The sequence below is a fragment of the Orbicella franksi genome, chromosome 9 (assembly GCF_964199315.1).
Source record: "Orbicella franksi chromosome 9, jaOrbFran1.1, whole genome shotgun sequence".
NCBI lineage: Eukaryota > Metazoa > Cnidaria > Anthozoa > Scleractinia > Merulinidae > Orbicella > Orbicella franksi.
In genome coordinates this window covers 22,090,565-22,110,859 of record NC_138153.1, presented here as the reverse complement: position 1 = coordinate 22,110,859, position 20,295 = coordinate 22,090,565, and the positions used below count along the sequence as shown (strand labels likewise).

General features: G+C 40.1%; 1 protein-coding gene across 1 annotated transcript in view; it reads left to right on the top strand.

Moving 5' to 3' along the window:
• LOC145497880 (dynein axonemal heavy chain 12-like) overlaps nucleotides 1-20,295 on the top strand; it is a 97,812-nt gene that overhangs the window by 62,030 nt on the left and 15,487 nt on the right. Inside the window, exons 49-76 of the mRNA XM_081477740.1 lie at nucleotides 1,623-1,697; nucleotides 2,272-2,353; nucleotides 2,468-2,524; nucleotides 2,937-3,058; nucleotides 3,275-3,467; nucleotides 3,545-3,706; nucleotides 3,818-4,018; nucleotides 4,313-4,446; nucleotides 4,690-4,789; nucleotides 5,135-5,197; nucleotides 5,272-5,352; nucleotides 5,445-5,621; nucleotides 6,340-6,561; nucleotides 7,090-7,230; nucleotides 7,367-7,537; nucleotides 7,897-8,115; nucleotides 9,139-9,284; nucleotides 9,741-9,813; nucleotides 10,039-10,180; nucleotides 10,682-10,874; nucleotides 10,951-11,110; nucleotides 11,433-11,465; nucleotides 11,615-11,787; nucleotides 12,113-12,253; nucleotides 12,588-12,657; nucleotides 12,730-12,818; nucleotides 13,674-13,818; nucleotides 13,934-14,084. Coding sequence (XP_081333866.1) covers nucleotides 1,623-1,697; nucleotides 2,272-2,353; nucleotides 2,468-2,524; nucleotides 2,937-3,058; nucleotides 3,275-3,467; nucleotides 3,545-3,706; nucleotides 3,818-4,018; nucleotides 4,313-4,446; nucleotides 4,690-4,789; nucleotides 5,135-5,197; nucleotides 5,272-5,352; nucleotides 5,445-5,621; nucleotides 6,340-6,561; nucleotides 7,090-7,230; nucleotides 7,367-7,537; nucleotides 7,897-8,115; nucleotides 9,139-9,284; nucleotides 9,741-9,813; nucleotides 10,039-10,180; nucleotides 10,682-10,874; nucleotides 10,951-11,110; nucleotides 11,433-11,465; nucleotides 11,615-11,787; nucleotides 12,113-12,253; nucleotides 12,588-12,657; nucleotides 12,730-12,818; nucleotides 13,674-13,818; nucleotides 13,934-14,084 — 3,716 coding nt within the window. The remainder of the gene's footprint in view (nucleotides 1-1,622; nucleotides 1,698-2,271; nucleotides 2,354-2,467; nucleotides 2,525-2,936; nucleotides 3,059-3,274; nucleotides 3,468-3,544; nucleotides 3,707-3,817; nucleotides 4,019-4,312; nucleotides 4,447-4,689; nucleotides 4,790-5,134; nucleotides 5,198-5,271; nucleotides 5,353-5,444; nucleotides 5,622-6,339; nucleotides 6,562-7,089; nucleotides 7,231-7,366; nucleotides 7,538-7,896; nucleotides 8,116-9,138; nucleotides 9,285-9,740; nucleotides 9,814-10,038; nucleotides 10,181-10,681; nucleotides 10,875-10,950; nucleotides 11,111-11,432; nucleotides 11,466-11,614; nucleotides 11,788-12,112; nucleotides 12,254-12,587; nucleotides 12,658-12,729; nucleotides 12,819-13,673; nucleotides 13,819-13,933; nucleotides 14,085-20,295) is intronic.

The window sequence follows — 20,295 nt, the reverse complement described above, 5'->3', positions numbered from 1 at the left end:
AATAATAATAATAATAATAACACTAATAACACTAATAACAATAATAACAATAATAACAATAATAACAATAACAATAATAACAATAATAATAATAATAACAATAATAACAATAATAACAATAATAACAATAATAATAATAATAACAATAATAATAATAATGTTTAATAGTGACTTATAAAAAATTACAACTGTAAAAATTCTTTGGACAATATATATGTCAGGGAAATACTAACTTACAAACGAATTACAAATTACACTCATTCTTTACAATCCTTATAAATTTGTCTATTGTCATTTGTCGAAAAAATTTAAATAAGAATAGTAAAAAATACTCTACACATTTAAATGGCAAAAACTCTACTTTAAAAATACACTGTAGCTATATGCAGGCCCACTTCTTGGCTCAGTAATAATAATAATAATAATAATAATAATAATAATAATAATAATAATAATAATAATAATAGCAAACTATATAATAGTATAATAGTAACAATAAAAATAACAATCGTAATAATAATAGCGCCAAAATTCAAAAGCGCTGTTTAAGCTAATGAAAATAAAAAATAGATTTAGGTTACCGTCGAAGCTTTGCGGAATGCCTTGTAATCGGCTTTGTTAATCATAACATTTCATAACAATTTAAAGAAGCGAAAATTGCGAACGGATAGTCAGATAGATCAATCATTATTCTGCATCTCTATTTACTACTTTTCTCGCCTGCACGTTTGGTCATACCCTAGGTGCGGTTTCCAGTTTTGGTAAATCACGCGAAATAAAAAACCCTTCTGATGCGCAGGGTACTCTTGTTATCGATTTTGAAAGTTGGTAGCAAGAAATTATAACGGATATCGGGTTGTAGTGGTGTAACCTATGTATCAGCTTTACGTTGTCCATAAAGCAGGACTTCGTTGGTCTGGAAATCCTACACGAAAACGGCTCATGGCTGCCATTCCTTTTTTAGTTCGTAATGATATCCAGTTTCTCGGTTTTCCCCATATGTTTCACACGGGAGAATGAAGTTAAGTGTTAGATCGCTCAAAATACTACGCAAGTCAACCAATCAGCGCTCCTGTCCAGATTCAGTTCACGTTTACATCATCACTATGGAATTTATGGCTGCAAATTGCAGATGCGAAAGCCAAACCGGCTTGGAGTGTTGAGATGCGGACTACAAGTCTTTTATGTCTTCGTTATGGTAGCATTAAGCTATTATTGTTGTAGATCGATCCAGTTGAGGAAATGGTTGCGCTGTTTACGAGCTTTTATTTTTACCGTGATTTTGCAGCAGAATTGTCTAGAGAAAATGAGATGGAATTATTTATCATGAGAATTATGTTTAAATTGTAGCTTACGTTGTAAGTATCTTTTCTTTACATTTATTCTAAGTTATCGTTTGAATGATGAAAATAAAATAAATAATTTAAAACATGGAACCAAACTCCATGCAATTCCTCCTTTTCCGGCGGGATCATTTGCAGTCCACATGGGGGATCATTTGCGGCCCAATTTGAGGATCATTTCCGGTCTGGGGATCATTTGCGGTGCTGCACACTTACTCTTAGACTCGCTGAAGTAATTTTCAGCCATACAGTGTAAAACGTAATTTTTATGTGTTTCAGATTGTGGGTTCATGAGGTGTATCGTGTTTATTATGATCGCCTGGTAGAGGACAATGACAGGGCCTGGTTGCACAGGTAGGTCTGAATCATTTATTTATTACCTCTTATTAACCATGCAGAAGGTCTGTATGGGAGAATCTTGACCGAGGTCGTGAGTACAGATCGAACGCAGTGACGTCTGTACACACGACCGAGGTCAAGGTTCTCCCATGTAGACCGACTAAGCTTGGTTAATAAGATGTTTATCATATGGCGCAAACAAAAACAATTTAATTCGTTTAATGTGACTGGTTTGTACTAACCTGACTAACTGACATTTTGCTTGCGAACGGCGATGAGCTGAATTTAATTTTGCCAAAGTTTGCTCGTCCTCTTTAATCTTTTTTTTCATCATGCTTTTTGGCACTTCCATAAATAAATATTGTTAGATGAAAATAGTCAATGACTTTGCATTTTAGTTTGCAACTTTTTAAAAACATTACCGGTCTAGATGCCGGTCTAGATGGGAAGTCAAGACCGTTTTCAATATCGATTTCAGCCGATCAAATTCGTCAATTTGGTAGTTCCCAGTCCTTGTGAGACAGAGCCATATAATAATGTTACATATCAACTTTGTCTGAATGATTGTTTTTATTTTCTCTCTATGTAGCTTACTAAAGAAAGTCACCAAAGAGCACCTGAAAGATGATTTTGACTCTCTTTTCAAGCACTTGTCCTCTGACCAGAAAACGGTAACAAAATAAATCATGACCTACAGTTTTTTGTTTCTTCGTTGGTTTTTTGTGATTGTAGAACTGGCTGACAGTGACTTATCACAGGTTAAGTAAATGCTATTGTCTATGCAGGCCTCTGAAGATGACATGAGAAGTCTGATGTTCTGTGATTTTCTTAACCCTGACGCGGTAAGCTCTCTGACAAACAGATTGCTTAATTATAACATATTTTATACGTAATTACCGCCAGGCTAAACGATGAATGACTACTGCTGTATAGTCGTTCGTTGAATTTTGAATCAAAGTTTGTTTTCCGTCAAACAAAGTTTAAGGCTATATAACATTGGATAAATGGACCAATCACATTTCAGGGAGCAAACTATTGCTTTAGTTTGTGTGTATGATGACTTGTGATGATGACTTGTGTGTATCTTGAGTTTTGAGATCTCTTTGTAGTTCATTTGCGTCATTTTCCTGAATTGAGATTAAACAATTATGTTAAACATTTTAAGCCCTTTAGAGTAATCGTTACTTCCTGTGAGGCTTATTACACTCTCACTGTAAACCAAACGACAAGTCAGTGCTATTTTAACCTTTTCAGATCGGCGAGGATCGCATGTACCAAGAAGTGGAATCTATTGATGAACTTTACAAGATTGTAGAGCAGTGTCTGGAAGAATATAACCAAACACATAAGACACAGATGAACCTGGTTATTTTCAGGTCAGATACAGTTCCTTCATTATTGTACTACAGAAGCATAGGTGATATGCTTCTGTGTACTATTGTCTGGGAACCCAATGTAGATGTAGACCATATCGGTGTTCAAGTTTGCATTCTTCAAGCCAATCATTGATTGGCCAGCCAGTTCAATTTTATTGCTCTGTTATTTCGAATTGATTTTACTTCCTTGTTGTTAATTTTCTGTGATTATAACAGGTATGTGTTAGAGCATCTGGTCCGCATCAGTCGTATTTTGAAGCAACCAGGAGGGAATGCTTTGTTAGTTGGAGTAGGAGGTAGTGGCAGACAGTCTCTCTCCCGCCTGGCGGCAGCTATTGCTGATTTCCATGTCTTCCAACCGGAGATCTCAAAGAGTTATGGTTTACCTGAATGGCGTGAAGACATTAAGGTCAGGGATACACTGACTCTGTGGTAAAAGCATGCGCATTGTGTCATCAACTTATGCATTATTTTGTTTGTCTTTAGACGATGCTGAAGAGTGCAGGATGTCAGATGAAACCCACAGTGTTCTTGTTAACAGACACCCAGATTAAAGAGGAGTCATTCTTGGAAGATGTTGACAGCTTACTTAACACTGGTGAAGTACCTAATTTGTTTGCAGTCGACGAAAAAGCTGAACTCAATGAGGTACCTCTAGCTTATCAAATCGTATTTTTCAGTTAGAATTTAAAAGGTTGAGAAAGTGATTTTCCTCCCAGTAGTAGCATACTATGACTAGGCATGTTCCTCTCTCTTTAGAGCGTCCGTCCAGCAGCTCAAGCGCAAGCCGAAGACAAGAATGCCGAATTCTCACCTCTGGCACTGTTTAACTTCTTTGTGAATTGTTGTAAAGAAAACCTTCATATTATGTTGTGCATGAGTCCTATTGGTGATGCATTCAGAAACAGACTCAGGCAATTCCCAGCACTAATCAACTGCTGCACCATTGACTGGTTTCAGGTAATATCACTCTTGTAGACTACTTGTATAACGCTACGTTAAATAAACAGTAGCACTCTCAGGGAAAATTAACGCCGTTGTCCTTTTCTCAAAATGGTTTCCTTATCTTCCATAGCAAGTAGCAACGTTTAGCTCCAAACCTCTGTAAAGTTGCTATCAGTGCAGTGTTCTGTTTCAGTGTTACGTACCTTGTGAATGAGAAACATTGTTGATAAAAATAACGAGATAAGCTACAATCGAAATAGTTATGAGGTACAAGCTGTGTTGTTGTTTTTTATTTTTATTTTTGGTTAGCCGTGGCCTGAAGATGCACTTGAGATGGTGGCTAACAAGTTCCTTCAAGACGTGGAAATGACTGACAATGAGCGCAAAGAAGTTGTGCCTATCTGCCAGTACTTCCACACCAGTGCTCGAAACTTGTCTGAAAGGTAACAGGACGCATTTTAAAAGTTTCCGATGTTTCAGTCGCAGCACTTGTTACAACAGTGTTCCAAACTGATTAAGCTATTTAACCATGCATTAAGCGGGTTCCCTTGGTTATATATTTTAAGTTCTTCCAAACTGTTATGAGAGCTGGTATGAGTTACTTATCAATAGAACTATACTGTGTGATTTTTGCTTTTAAATTAGGGTAACACACGTTTTGCTTGTGTATTTCTTTATTGTGCAAGGTATCTTGACAAACTCGGCCGACATAACTATGTGACTCCCACATCATATCTGGAGCTGATTTCTTCATTAAAAACACTACTAGGAAAGAAGCAAGACGAGGTGTGTCATTCGTTTTAGTTGCACGGGTAAAGTTACTCAAAAGTTACTTACTCATTACTCAAGCATTTCATCGCATATCTTTTTGCTAGTTTCATTAAACCACACTCCTGGCAAAACCATTTTCTTCCATGTCAATTCTTAGTATTCCGTTTATCGGGATGTTTATAAAAGTTAGAAGCTTTGGTCAGTTCTTTTTTTTCTTACAAAAGTGGATTTATGTGTCATAGTGTCTAACTATTATTTTGAAATACTGGTAAAGAATGTTATGGCTGCTTGGTAACATGCAATCTTATGTAATGTAGGTGTTGAAATCCAGCCTAACAGTTTATCTGTGATCCGTTGCAGGTGATGCGTAACAAGCATCGTTATGAAGTAGGTCTGGAGAAGCTGGCATTTGCTGCATCTCAGGTGCGTTGTTAACACTTGACGGCATTGTAAAGCTTCTATCAACAGCTAACTCGATCTTTTGTGTTTTGGTGTAGGTGGCCGACATGCAGAAAGAACTGGAGGAGTTACAGCCACAGCTTGTGGAAACAGCCAAAGAAAATACTAAGATGATGAAAGTATGAATGCTCCTTGTGTGGCAGTTATCTTCAATATCAGATCTTGAAGGAAGCACAACTGTTTAAACTATTGTTAATTCCTTGTTGGACAGGTCATTGAAAAGGAATCAGCTGAAGTCGAAGCTCGTAGTGAACTGGTAAGAAAGGACGAAGCAGTAGCCAATCAGAAGGCTTCAGAGTCGCAGGCCCTAAAAGAAGAGTGCGAGGGTGATTTGGCTGAAGCAATCCCTGCCTTGGAAGCAGCTTTAGCTGCTCTCAACACACTCAAGGTGTGTAGCGTACGTAAAATAAAATACACGTGTGAATGATTTCCGTCTGCGCGATAGGTTGCACGTAATTAGTTTTTTTCCTGAAATACAAGCAGTCCCTTCTTTCCTCTGTAATACTAAACATTGCTAATGCTAGTTAAAGGGGCTATAGTTAAGCTCTGTGAACATGTTAAGTGAGCCCGAGGCGGATACATTTGTTTCAGTATAATTTTCAGAGGTGGATATCAAAAGCTACAAAGTAATGGACTAAAACACGGATAAACTGACGCAATTGTTCGTTTGCATACACGTATGTAGCCGTAGTTTTTATAATACATCGATTATAAATTAAATTAAACATCGATTTAGACGGTAATAAAAGCGAGAGAGACACCACTGAAAAGAGATTCACATGGTTTTTGACTTCATACACAGTTGTACTCATCGTCTGAAAACGAGAACTTCCATAAAGAAAAACAAAGTTCGGTCACTTTAGCGATACCTCATGTTTTCAAAACCCGGAATTGGAGTGGTGTCTTTTAAATAAATGAGAGTTTCGTTCACCAACTGTCCGCCATGTTTACCCACTAGATGGTTAACGTAACAAATATTATCAATATCCTCCGCCTAGTGCGGTGAATATATTATCATAAGCCAACCTTTCGTCCAATCAGAAAGTCCAATTCTTGGATTCCCTTCTGGGAATTACACTAAATTGATTTATACTTTTTTCTGGCAGCCAGCAGACATTACTATCGTAAAGTCCATGACTAATCCACCCGCTGGGGTTAAGCTCGTCATGTCAGCTGTGTGCGTTATGCGGGACATCAAACCCGAGAAAATCAATGATCCCGCGGGAACAGGAAAGAAGATTCTGGACTATTGGGGTCCATCAAAGAAGCTACTGGGAGACATGAACTTTCTTAACAACCTTAAAGAATATGACAAAGACAATATTCCGGTGAGTCATTGGCATGTTCATCTCGTAAGGCTTGTTTGTTGTGGATTTTCTGTGCTGTTGCCGGGTATTCACTCTTAGCACCTCATATGGCCCAGCCTGTTCCTGGCGTTACGTTAGTTGGGGCGCAGCGCCAAAAACGGGGAGGGAAAAATTTAGGGAAAAGCGCGGCACACCAAGCCCCTTTCTCAATTTGTCGCTCCGCCGCTTTTCGCGTTGCGCGAAAACCTGAGACAGCCTAAGAACCTACATATAACCACAGCCGTAAGATAAATTGAAGTAATGTTTAAAACGTTTGTTTGCAATTGTCAAGCCATCAGAGTTTTCCCATTCCTGCAGAATTTGTGACTCTTGCAGTTCTTTTAAGACGACTTCTAGGACTTGTGGTGTGTCCACTAGAGATCTGAGGCTAACTAAGATGTCAAACATCATCAAAGACAGAACGTTTGTCATGAAAAAACTGAACGTTGGCTTGGCGGAATAACTGTCTTAGAATTTCGTTCTATTCTTAACAGTTATTCTTCTTTGCAGGTGCACATCATGAGCAAGATCAGAAAGGAGTACATTCCAAATCCAGACTTTGACCCACAGAAAGTTCGTACAGCATCTTCTGCAGCGGAAGGTTTGTGTAAGTGGGTGCAAGCCATGGAAATATATGACAGAGTTGCTAAGGTAACGTCACTTTTGTTGTTTTCCACTGCCCGAGATTATTTTACTAAAGCAGCCGCTACTCTCTCTTCTAATTTTGCAGTTTATTGTTAGGTTAGATTTATAATTAGTGTGTAATTTGTGATACTGGTTGTTCAAGGTTGTAGCACCTAAGAAAGCTCGTCTAGCTGAGGCTGAGGAATCTCTGGCAGAAACCATGAAAATTTTAAATGCAAAGCGTGAGGAGTTAGCTGAGGTGGAGGGTAAACTGGCCAATTTAAAACTTACGTTCGCAGAGATGACAGACAAGAAACAGCAACTGGAATTTCAGGTTTGGTTGGTTCTGAGTATTAGTTTGTCATCAGTTGAAAGCGACGTGTAGTGTGCCATAGCTTTCCCCTAATGGTACAGAAAATATGTTGGATTTTAAAGAGTGTGCAGAGACCGTTTCGTGGTTGTATCGGTTTTCTTGTAGAGTATGTAGTACAGATTTTACCCATGTAGGGGGGCAAGTCATCAAAGATGACCTCATAGCATTTTGTTAGCAGTTTGTTCTCGTTTCATAGCATCCAACGTGTAGGTAGACTCAGAAAAACTACCAGGATGAAGGTGTTTGTCAAGAAAAAAATTGAGTACACCACCATATTTATCCATGATGTTCCTTTTTCTCTCTGTGATTTTTGTTGGCAGGTGGATTTGTGCGGTAAGAAGCTAGAACGAGCTGAGAAGCTAATTGGAGGCCTGGGTGGAGAGAAAGACCGCTGGTCAGCAGCTGCAGCCTCACTGCAGGATGTGTACGATAATTTGACAGGTGATGTACTTATCTCGTCAGGAGTCATAGCTTACTTAGGAGCGTTCACTGCTGGCTTCAGAAGGGAATGTACCCAAGAGTGGACCAAGATTTGCAAGGTACTTACACAACTTTCTCTGCATTTTCTAAGCTCGCGTTTTTCTCACTTGTATACATGCGAGTGCATGACAAGCTTTTCGTTCTCACAGCGCTATTCATTTAGCGCATAGTACTGATATATAGATTTAGCCGAGCCTAAAAGCGGAGCTCCTGATTACAATGAATAAGCTTGGCTTGGGCACGCGATCCAATCGAAAACCAGTACCTGGTCAGCCGGCAACTTCAAAATAAACACGTGACCTCGTGAGCTCTAAGCCTGAGCCCGCGATATGGCCTGGTCAGGTCAGCGGATGCATCGATTTACAGGTGTCAAATGACCATAACACGGAAGTCCAATATCAATAGTGTACGCTGTAAACCAAGGCTGCGTGACTTGGTTGACCTATCAGCTGGAGTATGGCCGCCATGTTTCGCGACGTCGTCGTCGTCGTGGTTTTTCGTCGTAGGACATACGCGCCCGCGATTGATGCCGCTAGCTATGTTGACCATAAAAAAAGAGTTGCATGGGTTTCTATTTCTATGCATGCATGTGGTTCTGTTCCTATAGTTATGTGGCTCCGCCTGGCGGCCCTTCGGGCCGCCGGAGCTCCGCTATAAACAATAGAGACTGTTTCACGGGCTAGATCACCGATAGACTGGTTTTCGGTTCAGTGTCATAAAACCAAAACGAAGGCAATCACAAAGGTCTCAAACATAAACAGTAGAGAGGTTTTCATTGGGTGTCGTAAGAAAATTCTAAATTGTTTTGGTTTGGCTTCACTACTCTGTGTAAATGGTTTAAAAAAACGTGCTCCACTTAATAATCAGTCAGATGTAACTCTGAAGCCATTCGCGACCTTGTCATGCTCTTTTTTTCTGGCCTTGGTGCCGGTTACGTGCTTTTGCTTGAAGTTCTGATTTGTTTGTTGTAATTGGCTTTTGCAGATTGCTTTGGTTTTGGAGAAGTAATCAGTTCCTCGAACGCTTACAAAGTTACAAAGTTCTGAACTTTTAATCGTATGTTTTTCATTTGTTTTTCGTAGTCGAAGAACATTCCTTGCTCCGATGACTTTTCGTTGAGTAAGACACTAGGTCAGGCTATTAAGATCAGGGCATGGAACATAGCTGGCCTTCCTACTGACTCATTTTCCATTGATAATGGGGTCATTGTGGATAACACCAGGAGATGGTATGTTACATCTTCCCGAAGATTTTAACGGTATTTTTAGGTTCCCTTTTCAGTCTCAGTTATACGTACACTTACTCAACCTCTTCGTGCGCGTTTACAGATAAGGCTGTCACTAAGGGCTCATAGTGTTGTTTGTCTTCTTTTAGCTCTATCACTAGTCGCCGACTCCATTCGCTGTCCATTTCTCGTTTCTCTGAAGTCGTCCATGTATCGTTATTTCTTCCCCTTGCCCACCATGCTCCTTGAATGCTTGTTTAAACACCTTGCTCCATGTATCCATATATGTATTTCCATGTATCTCAAGTGATAGTGAACGAGAGTACGCCTGTTGACCACCCTACTGATTTAGAGAAATCCTACTTCACAGACACCTTGATGGCACAGCTTACCAGCTTAAGTAGTGGAGTACAGTTGTGCGGTGGTTGGTTGCATGATTGTTTGTGTTCTTTGCTGTAGGCCGCTGATGATTGATCCACAGGGACAAGCAAACAAATGGATTAAAAATTCTGAGAAAGATAATCAACTCTCGGTAAGCTGGTCCTGGGACTGAACTGGATACAACTCAAATCTTCTCCATATATCTTTATACGCTTTTATATAAGGTGGCATTCGTATCTTAATTTGGTCATTACTTTGCTGCTGTATCGTTGAAGTAGAGAAATTATAATTTTAATCGCGTTGGGCAACAGCTTGTAACACGTAGTTTGATAAATGCTAGTGATATCTGAGTTCTTCTCTTGATTACGTATTCCAGGTGATTAAATTGACGGACGCTGATTACATTCGGACTCTGGAGAACAGTATTCAGTTTGGAAATCCTGTTTTACTTGAGAATGTAGGCGAGGAACTTGATCCATCATTAGAGCCCCTGTTACTAAAACAGACCTTCAAACAAGGTTTGTAGTGGCCAGTTGTTCCTTTTCAATGCAATCTATTTGATCCCAGATTCCAAGTTGCCACTGCTCGTAAAAACAATTCTTCTTATACTAGTAAGTGAAATTTAACCTCTTACTAACCGAGCGCGAGGGCCGTACTAAAGAATATTTGGCCTAGGTCGTGGCTCTGTACATGAAATGACCGAGGGCCAATATTCCCCAATACGGGAAGAGAAAGCTAGGTTAATAAGTTGTTCATTATATGGTACAAATAAACGGCTTATGACCGTTTCCATTGAAACGGTCCATATGACAAAATCCCGACAAAGAAAGAACCAATCAGACCGCTCGCAGTTACCTCAAGACTCCTTTATAATAATTTTCATTACGAAACTCCCAGATGTTGCTAGTGTATTTCCTCTTCCAAACTTTCTCTTTTGTTTCTCTAACTCGACAGAAAGCTTTTCGGGATTTTTTTCTTCAACAAATACATACACTCACGGTTGATTTGTTTTTGTATAGGCGGTGTGAAGTGCCTCCGTTTAGGTGAAAGTGTTATTGAATACTCTGATGACTTTCGGTTCTACATTACTACTAAGCTGCGGAACCCTCATTACCTGCCTGAACTGTCCACCAAGGTCACACTTCTCAACTTTATGATCACTCCAGAAGGACTGGAAGATCAACTACTGGGAATTGTTGTGGCTAAAGAAAGGTACGAGTCACAAGCTCTTATACTTCCTATCCAGCAGTGTCCATTGCCCAAGCTTATTTCGTGTTGTTTTTTTCAGACCTGATCTTGAAGAAGAAAGGCAGGCGCTGATAGTACAGAGTGCTGCTAACAAGAAACAACTGAAAGAGATTGAGGACAAGATTCTAGAAACATTGTCCTCTTCAGAAGGGAACATCTTGGAGGACGAGACAGCTATCCAGATTTTAGACTCGTCAAAGGTGAAGACACGGTATTCGTAATTCCATGTAAACCTGAATCACAGAATTTCTCTATTTTACGAAAAGGAAAAGATCATACTCAAATGATCATACTCAAATGAGTCAGATGAGGTTTTTTTTCCTAAAACGTCTTTTGCAAAGAGGAGTTGTCATCGGATTGAGACTGTGACGGCTTTATTTTGTCTCTGACGTCCATTTGAGACTTCTTTTTCACAGCTGAATATGAGACACTTTTAGGATTGGTTATAAATGTAATAGAAAGTGGGAAGGATGAATGAAATGCTATAAGTATAAGAACTGAACTGATGCTAATAACTTGCAGGTGCTCTCCGATGAGATCACAAAGAAACAGAAGGTATTAGAAACTATTTTACGTTACATACTGTATGACACTCCCAGGCCTTTAACCCGTGCTTCTATATTTCTCTTTTGCGTTTTTCTCTTTTCGCTTTTGTGGTACTGTTAGCAGATCAAGGACGATGTATTGCCTTTATCAATCTTCAGGTTGCAGAAGAGACGGAAGCTAAAATCAATGAGTCCAGGCGTGGATATAATCCTATAGCTGCACACGCATCAGTGCTGTTCTTCTCCATAACTGATCTACCAAACATTGATCCCATGTACCAGTCCTCACTCACCTGGTTTGTCAACCTGTTCCTTAACTCTATACACGACAGGTTAGTATCTTGTACTTTGTATTATTTAGTTATTTTTACAGAATACTTAGCGTGGCTGCTAACTTTTCTTGACACTTTCCCAGCACTTACGCTTTGATGGTTCAATACTGCTGCTCTTTACCAGTTGTTGTGTGGTAGTGGCAGGATACTCAATCATTAATGAATAAGTGGTGGTTATCTTTCCAACCTAACAGTGTAACATGGCAACAGTTTGACCTGTGGAAGATACCCTTTAGATATGCATATAACCTATAGTTCTTACAATATCGATCTTTCCGATAAGTCTTCATTCCTTGATCTCAGTTTGTTGTCCTCTTTATTCTAGCAACAAGTCCAAGATCCTAGAACGTCGATTGCGTTACCTGAGTGACCACTTCACTTACAATCTATACTGTAACGTCTGCCGGTCTTTGTTTGAAAAAGACAAGCTGCTCTTCTCCTTTGTGTTATGCTGCAACATCCTGAAGTAAGCTCAGTCTATATTTTTATTTTTTTTTAAATGTATAATGAAAATTTTAGTGTGAATTATGCCGTATATCCAACATTGCTCCAATGACTTAGCTAGTGCTGAGCTTTGTTCCAAGAGTTGATGCCGAGTTGATGCCAGGAGACATCGTGAGGCACTCACGGAAAAAAAAAGAAGAGTAAGCGGGTGCTTGATGAATACAATCTGTTAGTTGGCAAACACGGTGGTCTCGCTTAACACTTTAGGGTTTTTTTCGGGGGCGGGCAAATTTGAAATGAGGCAGGGTTTTTTCAGTGTTACTCTCTAAGTAAGCCGTCTGTCCATTTTTTTTCAGCTCAAAGAATGAGATGGACATGGAAGAATTCATGTTTTTCCTGACTGGTGGAGTGGGCCTGGAGAACAAGGTAACATAAAGTTAATACTTTCTTCTTTCCAGTAGTGCCAGCAGCCTCTCATTTTTTTATTGCACTCTTCAGCTGGAAAACCCAGATCCCTCATGGCTGTCAGACAAGGCATGGGACGAGTTGTGTCGAATGTGCGATCTTCGTGGCTTTAAGGATTTCAGGTTTGTGAACTTTTTTCATTATGCTTTGCTTGATACGGCAAATAGCCTGACATGAAAATAACAGTGAAAGTTTTCTACCGAATGGAACAGTAAAAAGTTTTCATAAACAGTAAGACTGAATGTGTACCATTTAACAGCATTTGGAAACCTTCCAATGGAACGGACTGTTCCATTTCATTTCCCACCGAAACGACTGCGTATTTCATCGCAGAGCATCATTTTCCCATCATTCCAGTAAAAACGAGAAAAGAGGAACATCTCTCAAGCTATTCCAAATTTTCCAAAAGAATTTCAGTGGAAAGGTCCGTTCCATTTGGTTTTCCCACCAGAAAAACCTGTTTTTCACCCAAATGGAGAGCCCTCCTGGTCAGCCCATTGCATAAAGAGTTATATCAGTAAGCCATGAACACGCGCCATCCTGCGGCCTAAATGATTTAGAATCATGGTTCAAAAATTCTCCCCGATTTCAAAAGTAGGATGTCTTCGCACTTAACGCAATTGTGGCAGCGTAAAACGCGTACGTCAAAAAGTTTCAAGAACAATAAATTTCTACGTGTGATTTGGAATGGCTTTTCGAAACGTATCGCCAACGCCTTATTCCACAAGTTTAAAATTGTACGAGACACCGAACACGCGGTGTAGAATATCTTCTACGAACACAAAACACTCACAAGTTTGAGAATGGCTTTGAATGAAATCAAAATTTTACTGTTTGAAGAATCTTGCGAATTTCTGTTGATTACTCGTACACTGATACCTGTACAAATGTTCCTCGGAGTCCTGTTCTTACTCTATGTACATTGTGGCAAGCGCAGCACACTGATTTGCCTAACATATTTACCATAAATTTTGCAGGAAAAGTTTTGTGGGTAACACGCACGAGTGGCGTAAGATCTACGATAGTAAAGAACCTCACCGAGCTTCTTTTCCTGCTCCATGGTCTGAACAACTCTCTGACTTTCAGAAGATGATTGTTATCAGATGCCTGAGACCTGACAAGGTAATAATAAACCTTGTTATGACCTATTATCGTGTACATACATTGAGAGTCTAGCATCTTCAACGGATCACTCAGTCTTGTGTAAAAATAAAATGTGTTTGTTGTACGTTCACAGGTTGTGCCGCTTGTCACTAATTTTGTGGAAGACAAGCTTGGTAGTAAGTTTGTGCAGCCTCCACCATTTGACTTGGCTAAGAGTTATGTGGATTCCAATTCCTGTGCGCCGCTAATCTTTGTATTGTCTCCTGGAGCCGATCCTATGGCAGGTTAGTCAACACCAATTTTTTATTGCATACGTATCTGTGAAATTTGTCGGTCTACAATATTAATAGTGTATAGTAGAGTCCCCTACCTCTGACCATCACGCGTGAATTCTTCGCTTTTGAGATACACGATGCTCTCTTTGTCGGCAGTGTAGTATTTTTAGCCTTTCTATTGGAGCAGGAGTAACACTACCTACTGTTGAACCCGGATAAGACTAAACTCATGGTATTTGGCAGCAGACAAATGCTTCCCAAACTACGAGATTTCACGTTATCATTGCTAGGAAAGGAACTTGTACCTGTCCAGGCGGCAAAGGACCTAGGCGTGACACTGGATCCCCACTTAACTTTCAATGATCACATTGTTAACACTGTTTCCTCCTGCATGTCTCGCCTTGGACAAATTAATCGAGTTAAACATGCTTTTTATAGAGGAACTCTCATCACTGTTATTAATGCCCTAGTTTTTAGTAAACTGTTTTATTGCTCAAACGTGTGGGCAAACTCCTCCAACTGTAACATTGATAAACTGCAATCTGTACAGAACTTCGCATGTAGAATTCTAAGTGGTCCACGGAAATTCGATCACGTCACGCCCATACTAAAAGAATTAGAATGGCTGCCAGTATCAAGCCAGCTTTACTATCGAAGTGCCACTTTAGCCTTGAAGTGCATGACGGGCTGTGCTCCCGACTATTTGACTTCTATTTTTATCAAACGTGCAGATATAAGCACGCGCGCGCGTGTGTGTGTGCGTGTGTGCGTGCGTGCGTGCGTGCGTGTGTGTGTGTGTGTATCAACTCGGAGTATTGCATTGCGCATCCCTACTGCGCACGATTTTTGCGTCATTAGCGCGCGCGTGTGCAAAACGTAAGAGATTTCCCTCAAGCTAAGCTCGACAGCGAAATAAATGCTCGTTTTCTCTTAAACGGGCACGATGACCCCCACTTTTTAATGCATAAATTTAAATTGCACAAGGTTATCTACAATATATCTCGTTTTGAAGAAAAGTTTTAAATTCTGCTTAAAAATATTTTGATTTTAACGCTGTAAAGAACGCGTCTTTAAATAGTGCTGGGTATGAGCGCACGCAGAGAATTCAGTTTGTAGTATAATTGTAACTCCTGTTTAACTCTTTAAAATGTAAGTTCAGGGTCTATTTTGGTTAACTTCTCTAAACATAGGCACGCAAGGCGTGCTAGAGTTTTTTTTTTGTGAATTAAAAGCCCTTGGAGGGTAGCACTCAGTGGACACTTGACAGTTATAATAATAATAATACAGTAAATGGTTTGAATCCAGGAGTATCAGTAGTTCGTATAGTGTGATCGTCCGGGTGAGTGTAGTTCTGAAAAGAATTGTTGTTGGTGACTGACGTTTCGACAACCTGAGCGGAAGTCATGTTCAGAGTCAAGTGAATAGTGTTTGTCAGTCGATGATCTTATAAGTCTGGTCCGTTGAACGTGATTGGTCAGTATAGCCATGATGGTATCGGCTGAAAGAGTCGTGTAAAGTTTGTCATCAGTTATTGGTTGGTTTCGATCCGTCTGTCGTTAGTCAAATAGGTCGGTTTTTGGTCCGTGTATTGTTAAGTCGGTCTGTTAGAAGTCCGTTTTTCGGTTTCGTTTCTGTCATGGATAAGTCGTTTGTAAGGCGCCGGTAGTTGTTGACATCTGTTAAGAGGCGTTTGTTCTAGGTTAGTGTACGAGCTTTCCAGAGTCAGTAGTTGAAAATAGTTTGTACTGTAGGTTAAGCACTGAGCAGAGTCCCAGTCAATGTTGTGGTTTGTCAGTTCATGATGTACAGCAATGTGATTGTTGGCATCACCATTTCTCGTGGCTCGTTTGTGTTCAGTCAGTCTCGTGTTAAGGTTTCTGCCAGTCTCACCAATGTAGGAAGCCTGGCAGTCGGAGCATTGCGACCTATAGTGTCATTCTGTGGGTCCCCTACGTATCAACTATCTAAGTACTTGACGACCATACTGCAACCCCTTACTGACAAATCAAGACGCAAACTACAATCTACGGAGAACTTTATTGACGCTATTAAGACAATACAGATACCTGACGACTACAAACTTGTGTCTTTTGATGTGAAATCACTGTTGACCAGTATTCCACTTCAATTAGCACTACAGTGTACCGAGATCGCTATACAACAATCTACTGTTAAACTACCGTTACCGACAGAAGACATCATGGACTTACTGAACCTTTGCCTTACATCGACTTACTTTCAGTACAACGGTAAACACTACAAACAGTTGCATGGAACAGCAATGGGGTCGCATGTTTCTGTTGTTGTCGCAGAAATTGTGATGCAACACGTGGAGGAACGCGCCCTTGCAACTTGCCGACAAACGATACCGCTTTGGTTACGCTACGTTGACGACACCTTTACCGCCGTTCACAAAGACGAAATTGACAATTTTCACGACCACCTAAACGAACAGAACGCCGACATCCAGTTTACTAAAGAGATCGAAGAAAATGGAAAACTTCCTTTTCTACACTGTTTGGTAAGCCGCGACAACAACGAACTACGAACGACAGTGTACAGAAAACCGACGCATACCGACAGATTACTTGACGAATCATCCTACAACCCGACTTCACACAAAGCCACGACTATAAAGACTTTGACGAGACGAGCGCAACTAGTTTGTGACACACCGGACAGCTTACGTGACGAAAACAGATACCTTGAACGTGTTTTTCACAAAAACAACTACAACGCTGACTTTATTAGACGAAACATTTACCGACCTACTGAAGCTGACGCTACGAACAGGAACCCTACACCTGTTACTACAGTGACTATACCTTACATTAAGGGCACTTCTGAGACCATCTCACGGATCCTACAGCCCTACAACATTCGTGTAGCCCACAAACCTACAACTACGTTACGACACTTACTGACCAACGTGAAAGACAGAGACGAACCTAACGACAGACAGGGAGCAGTTTACAAGATCAAATGCTCCGACTGCCAGGCTTCCTACATTGGTGAGACTGGCAGAAACCTTAACACGAGACTGACTGAACACAAACGAGCCACGAGAAATGGTGATGCCAACAATCACATTGCTGTACATCATGAACTGACAAACCACAACATTGACTGGGACTCTGCTCAGTGCTTAACCTACAGTACAAACTATTTTCAACTACTGACTCTGGAAAGCTCGTACACTAACCTAGAACAAACGCCTCTTAACAGATGTCAACAACTACCGGCGCCTTACAAACGACTTATCCATGACAGAAACGAAACCGAAAAACGGACTTCTAACAGACCGACTTAACAATACACGGACCAAAAACCGACCTATTTGACTAACGACAGACGGATCGAAACCAACCAATGACTGATGACAAACTTTACACGACTCTTTCAGCCGATACCATCATGGCTATACTGACCAATCACGTTCAACGGACCAGACTTATAAGATCATCGACTGACAAACACTATTCACTTGACTCTGAAGATGACTTCCGCTCAGGTTGTCGAAACGTCCATCACCAACAACAGTTCTTTTCAAAACTACACTCACCCGGACGATCACACTATACGAACTAATAATAATAATAATAAAATATTTATATAGCGCCAATCCACTATTAGTCCATGGCGCTTTACATTAAATAAAAAAATATTTAAAAAGCTAAAAAAGGGGAGGGGAAAAAAAAATTTTAAAAAATCATCTAGAAATTAATAGAGTTATGATAGGGTAAATCCAACAAGTTTGTCTGGTTACGATGTACAGCGAAAAAAAAATAGAATTTGTTTCACCGTAGGAACTGTGGTATTAAGCTTACCTTACATTTGTTAAGGTTTGGTTTTAAACAGTCGATCAGTGTATTAGGTTTATAGGACGCCATGAAACCTGCGGAGTTTGCGAAGTTTTCTTCTCACATTACCCTTCCAAACGCCTGAGAGCCTTTTTGGTGACAAAAAGTCAGTTACAGAAAAAAGTTTTGTTACGTTATGAGAGGCGTAAGTTTACCTCTTTGAACCGCGCAAGGAATCTGTTTCAAAGCGAAAGAACCACTGTGTCGCCTCAAAGTCTAATTTAATTAATTTGCGGTTTAGCTTGCCGCCATGAATTCTTCAGAAATATTTGAAGAGTTTACCTGCCACAAATCCCTATTTAAAGTTCTCGTTTTAAAGAATTGTCGTTAATGCAAGATATAAAAATGCCGCTGAAGACACTAACAAAAACAGACGTCCAAACATTTACAGCAAGTTAAAGTTTCTGGACATACCGCTAAATATGGCTGGCTAAATATATAGCTGGCGTTCTCCCGCTACAGCACGCCTATTCATTGGCTAGTTCATGGTCACATGACATCTAACAATGAAACTTTTTCCCGCCAAATGCCATGAGCGGGCAACATTTTGAAAACTATGACGTCAAACGGGAAACAATTCACTGTTACCCGCGAAATGTTGACCGCTGTTGAGCGTCATTTGTCAATAAAGTGATTATTTGTTTTCCACTGGTTTGACCCATTTGTTTTGCTATATAACAAATCACTTAATGACTGGTCCCTTCAGGAACAGTGAATTTTGTTTCCCTAGAATCTCAATGTTTCCCTCGACTTCGTCTCCGGAAACATTGAGATTCTCGGGAAACAAAATTCACTGTTCCCCAAGGGACAAGTCATTAAGTGTTAATTGTTTGTTTATTGTGACCTTGTGAACAAGAGTCAAAATACTCATTTGGAGTAGTTTTCCCTGTCAAAACCAAAGAAATTACGGACGGCTAGTTATGAATGAGAACACTGCTAAGTTTTAAAATTTGTTTTTGTTGTAGTTAAGTGTAACAAGGTATTTTTATTTGTAAGTTTCAAATGGTACTTGACACTTTTGTTTTTCACGCACGAGTGGTTGCAATTAAAACTAACGAATCAGTGAAGGCCCGGATACACGGTGCAATATATTGGGCGCAATGGCTAAAACTGCATCGTGTATCCACCTCTGAAATCGTTGTGCGCAATATTGCAGCAGTTTGATTTCGTCCTACTTTTGTAACCTTGCGCCCAACAAATTTCTTTGTGTATCCACCATCTGCAGCATTTCGTGCAATAGTGTGACGCAAATATTAGTGTTCAGCCAATCAAATCTCACATTCAAATTTAATCGCTTACTCAAATGTCGCCCGTCGTACGTTTCACATAAATTTGTGTCAAGTTTGAGGCTCGAAAGCGATGGCTTGGTCAGCCGCAGAAGAAACTACGCTAATTGACTATTACAGTACTCCTTGTACGAACTGGGATCTTCCGTGGCCAACTCTTGCACAATTTTGTGGGATGCCCCCATCTCCTGCCTTCTGGCTATCCAGCCTCGGACCCAAACACGGCGATTTCTCCTGTTAACTTTCTCCTCGCCATCTAAGATCATCAGGGCAACAACTGCTACAGCATTTTTCATGCTTAACGACGCCAAATTGGATTGCATAATGTAAACATGATCGCATGAGAGCTTGGTAGCCGTTCCTTTGGGGTGATCTGGATCAGGATCAGTGATCCAAGATCACTCAGATCATGGTACATCAAAGGAACCGATGAATCCGTGACCAGAGTGGATTCATCGGTTCCTTTGATGCACCATGATCCGAGTTATCTTGGATCACTGATCCTGATCTAAATCACCCCAAAGGAACGCACCCTATGGTTCCTCGGTTGATTTATCGAATTCTGAACTCTATTGAAACCCATCTAACTATTACTAGGCTTAATCATAGTAAACGCTTCATCGGCAATGTCAGAATAAGGCCAATACAAGAATACTTGTTTCTGTTTGTAGAAAAACAAAGATAGCCGTTCTAAATCTTGACAAACATGATTCACCTTTACAAGAGGCAATTTGGTTGGTTGTTTTCAGTAGCTCCAATCTGATTGGTGTGACATATATACATCTCTCACTCACTCACTCACTCACTCACTTGCTCATCCATTCACTCTCTCATGCATCCACCTGCTCACTACATAGCCCAGACCCGTTGACTAAGAGGTACTTTTTGACAAAAAAAAAGCAAAAACTCAAGAAATAAATCCAATTAGTGCTTTTCTTTGAATTTCTAGTACCCCTTTCTGCTAACTAAGGTTAAGTAATGACAACCTCGTCGGTCGCAAAGTTGCTATATGGGCCATCCATGTTGTCCAAAAACGAACACGGTGACCCCTATTTTTTTTTTTTTTTTATTGCG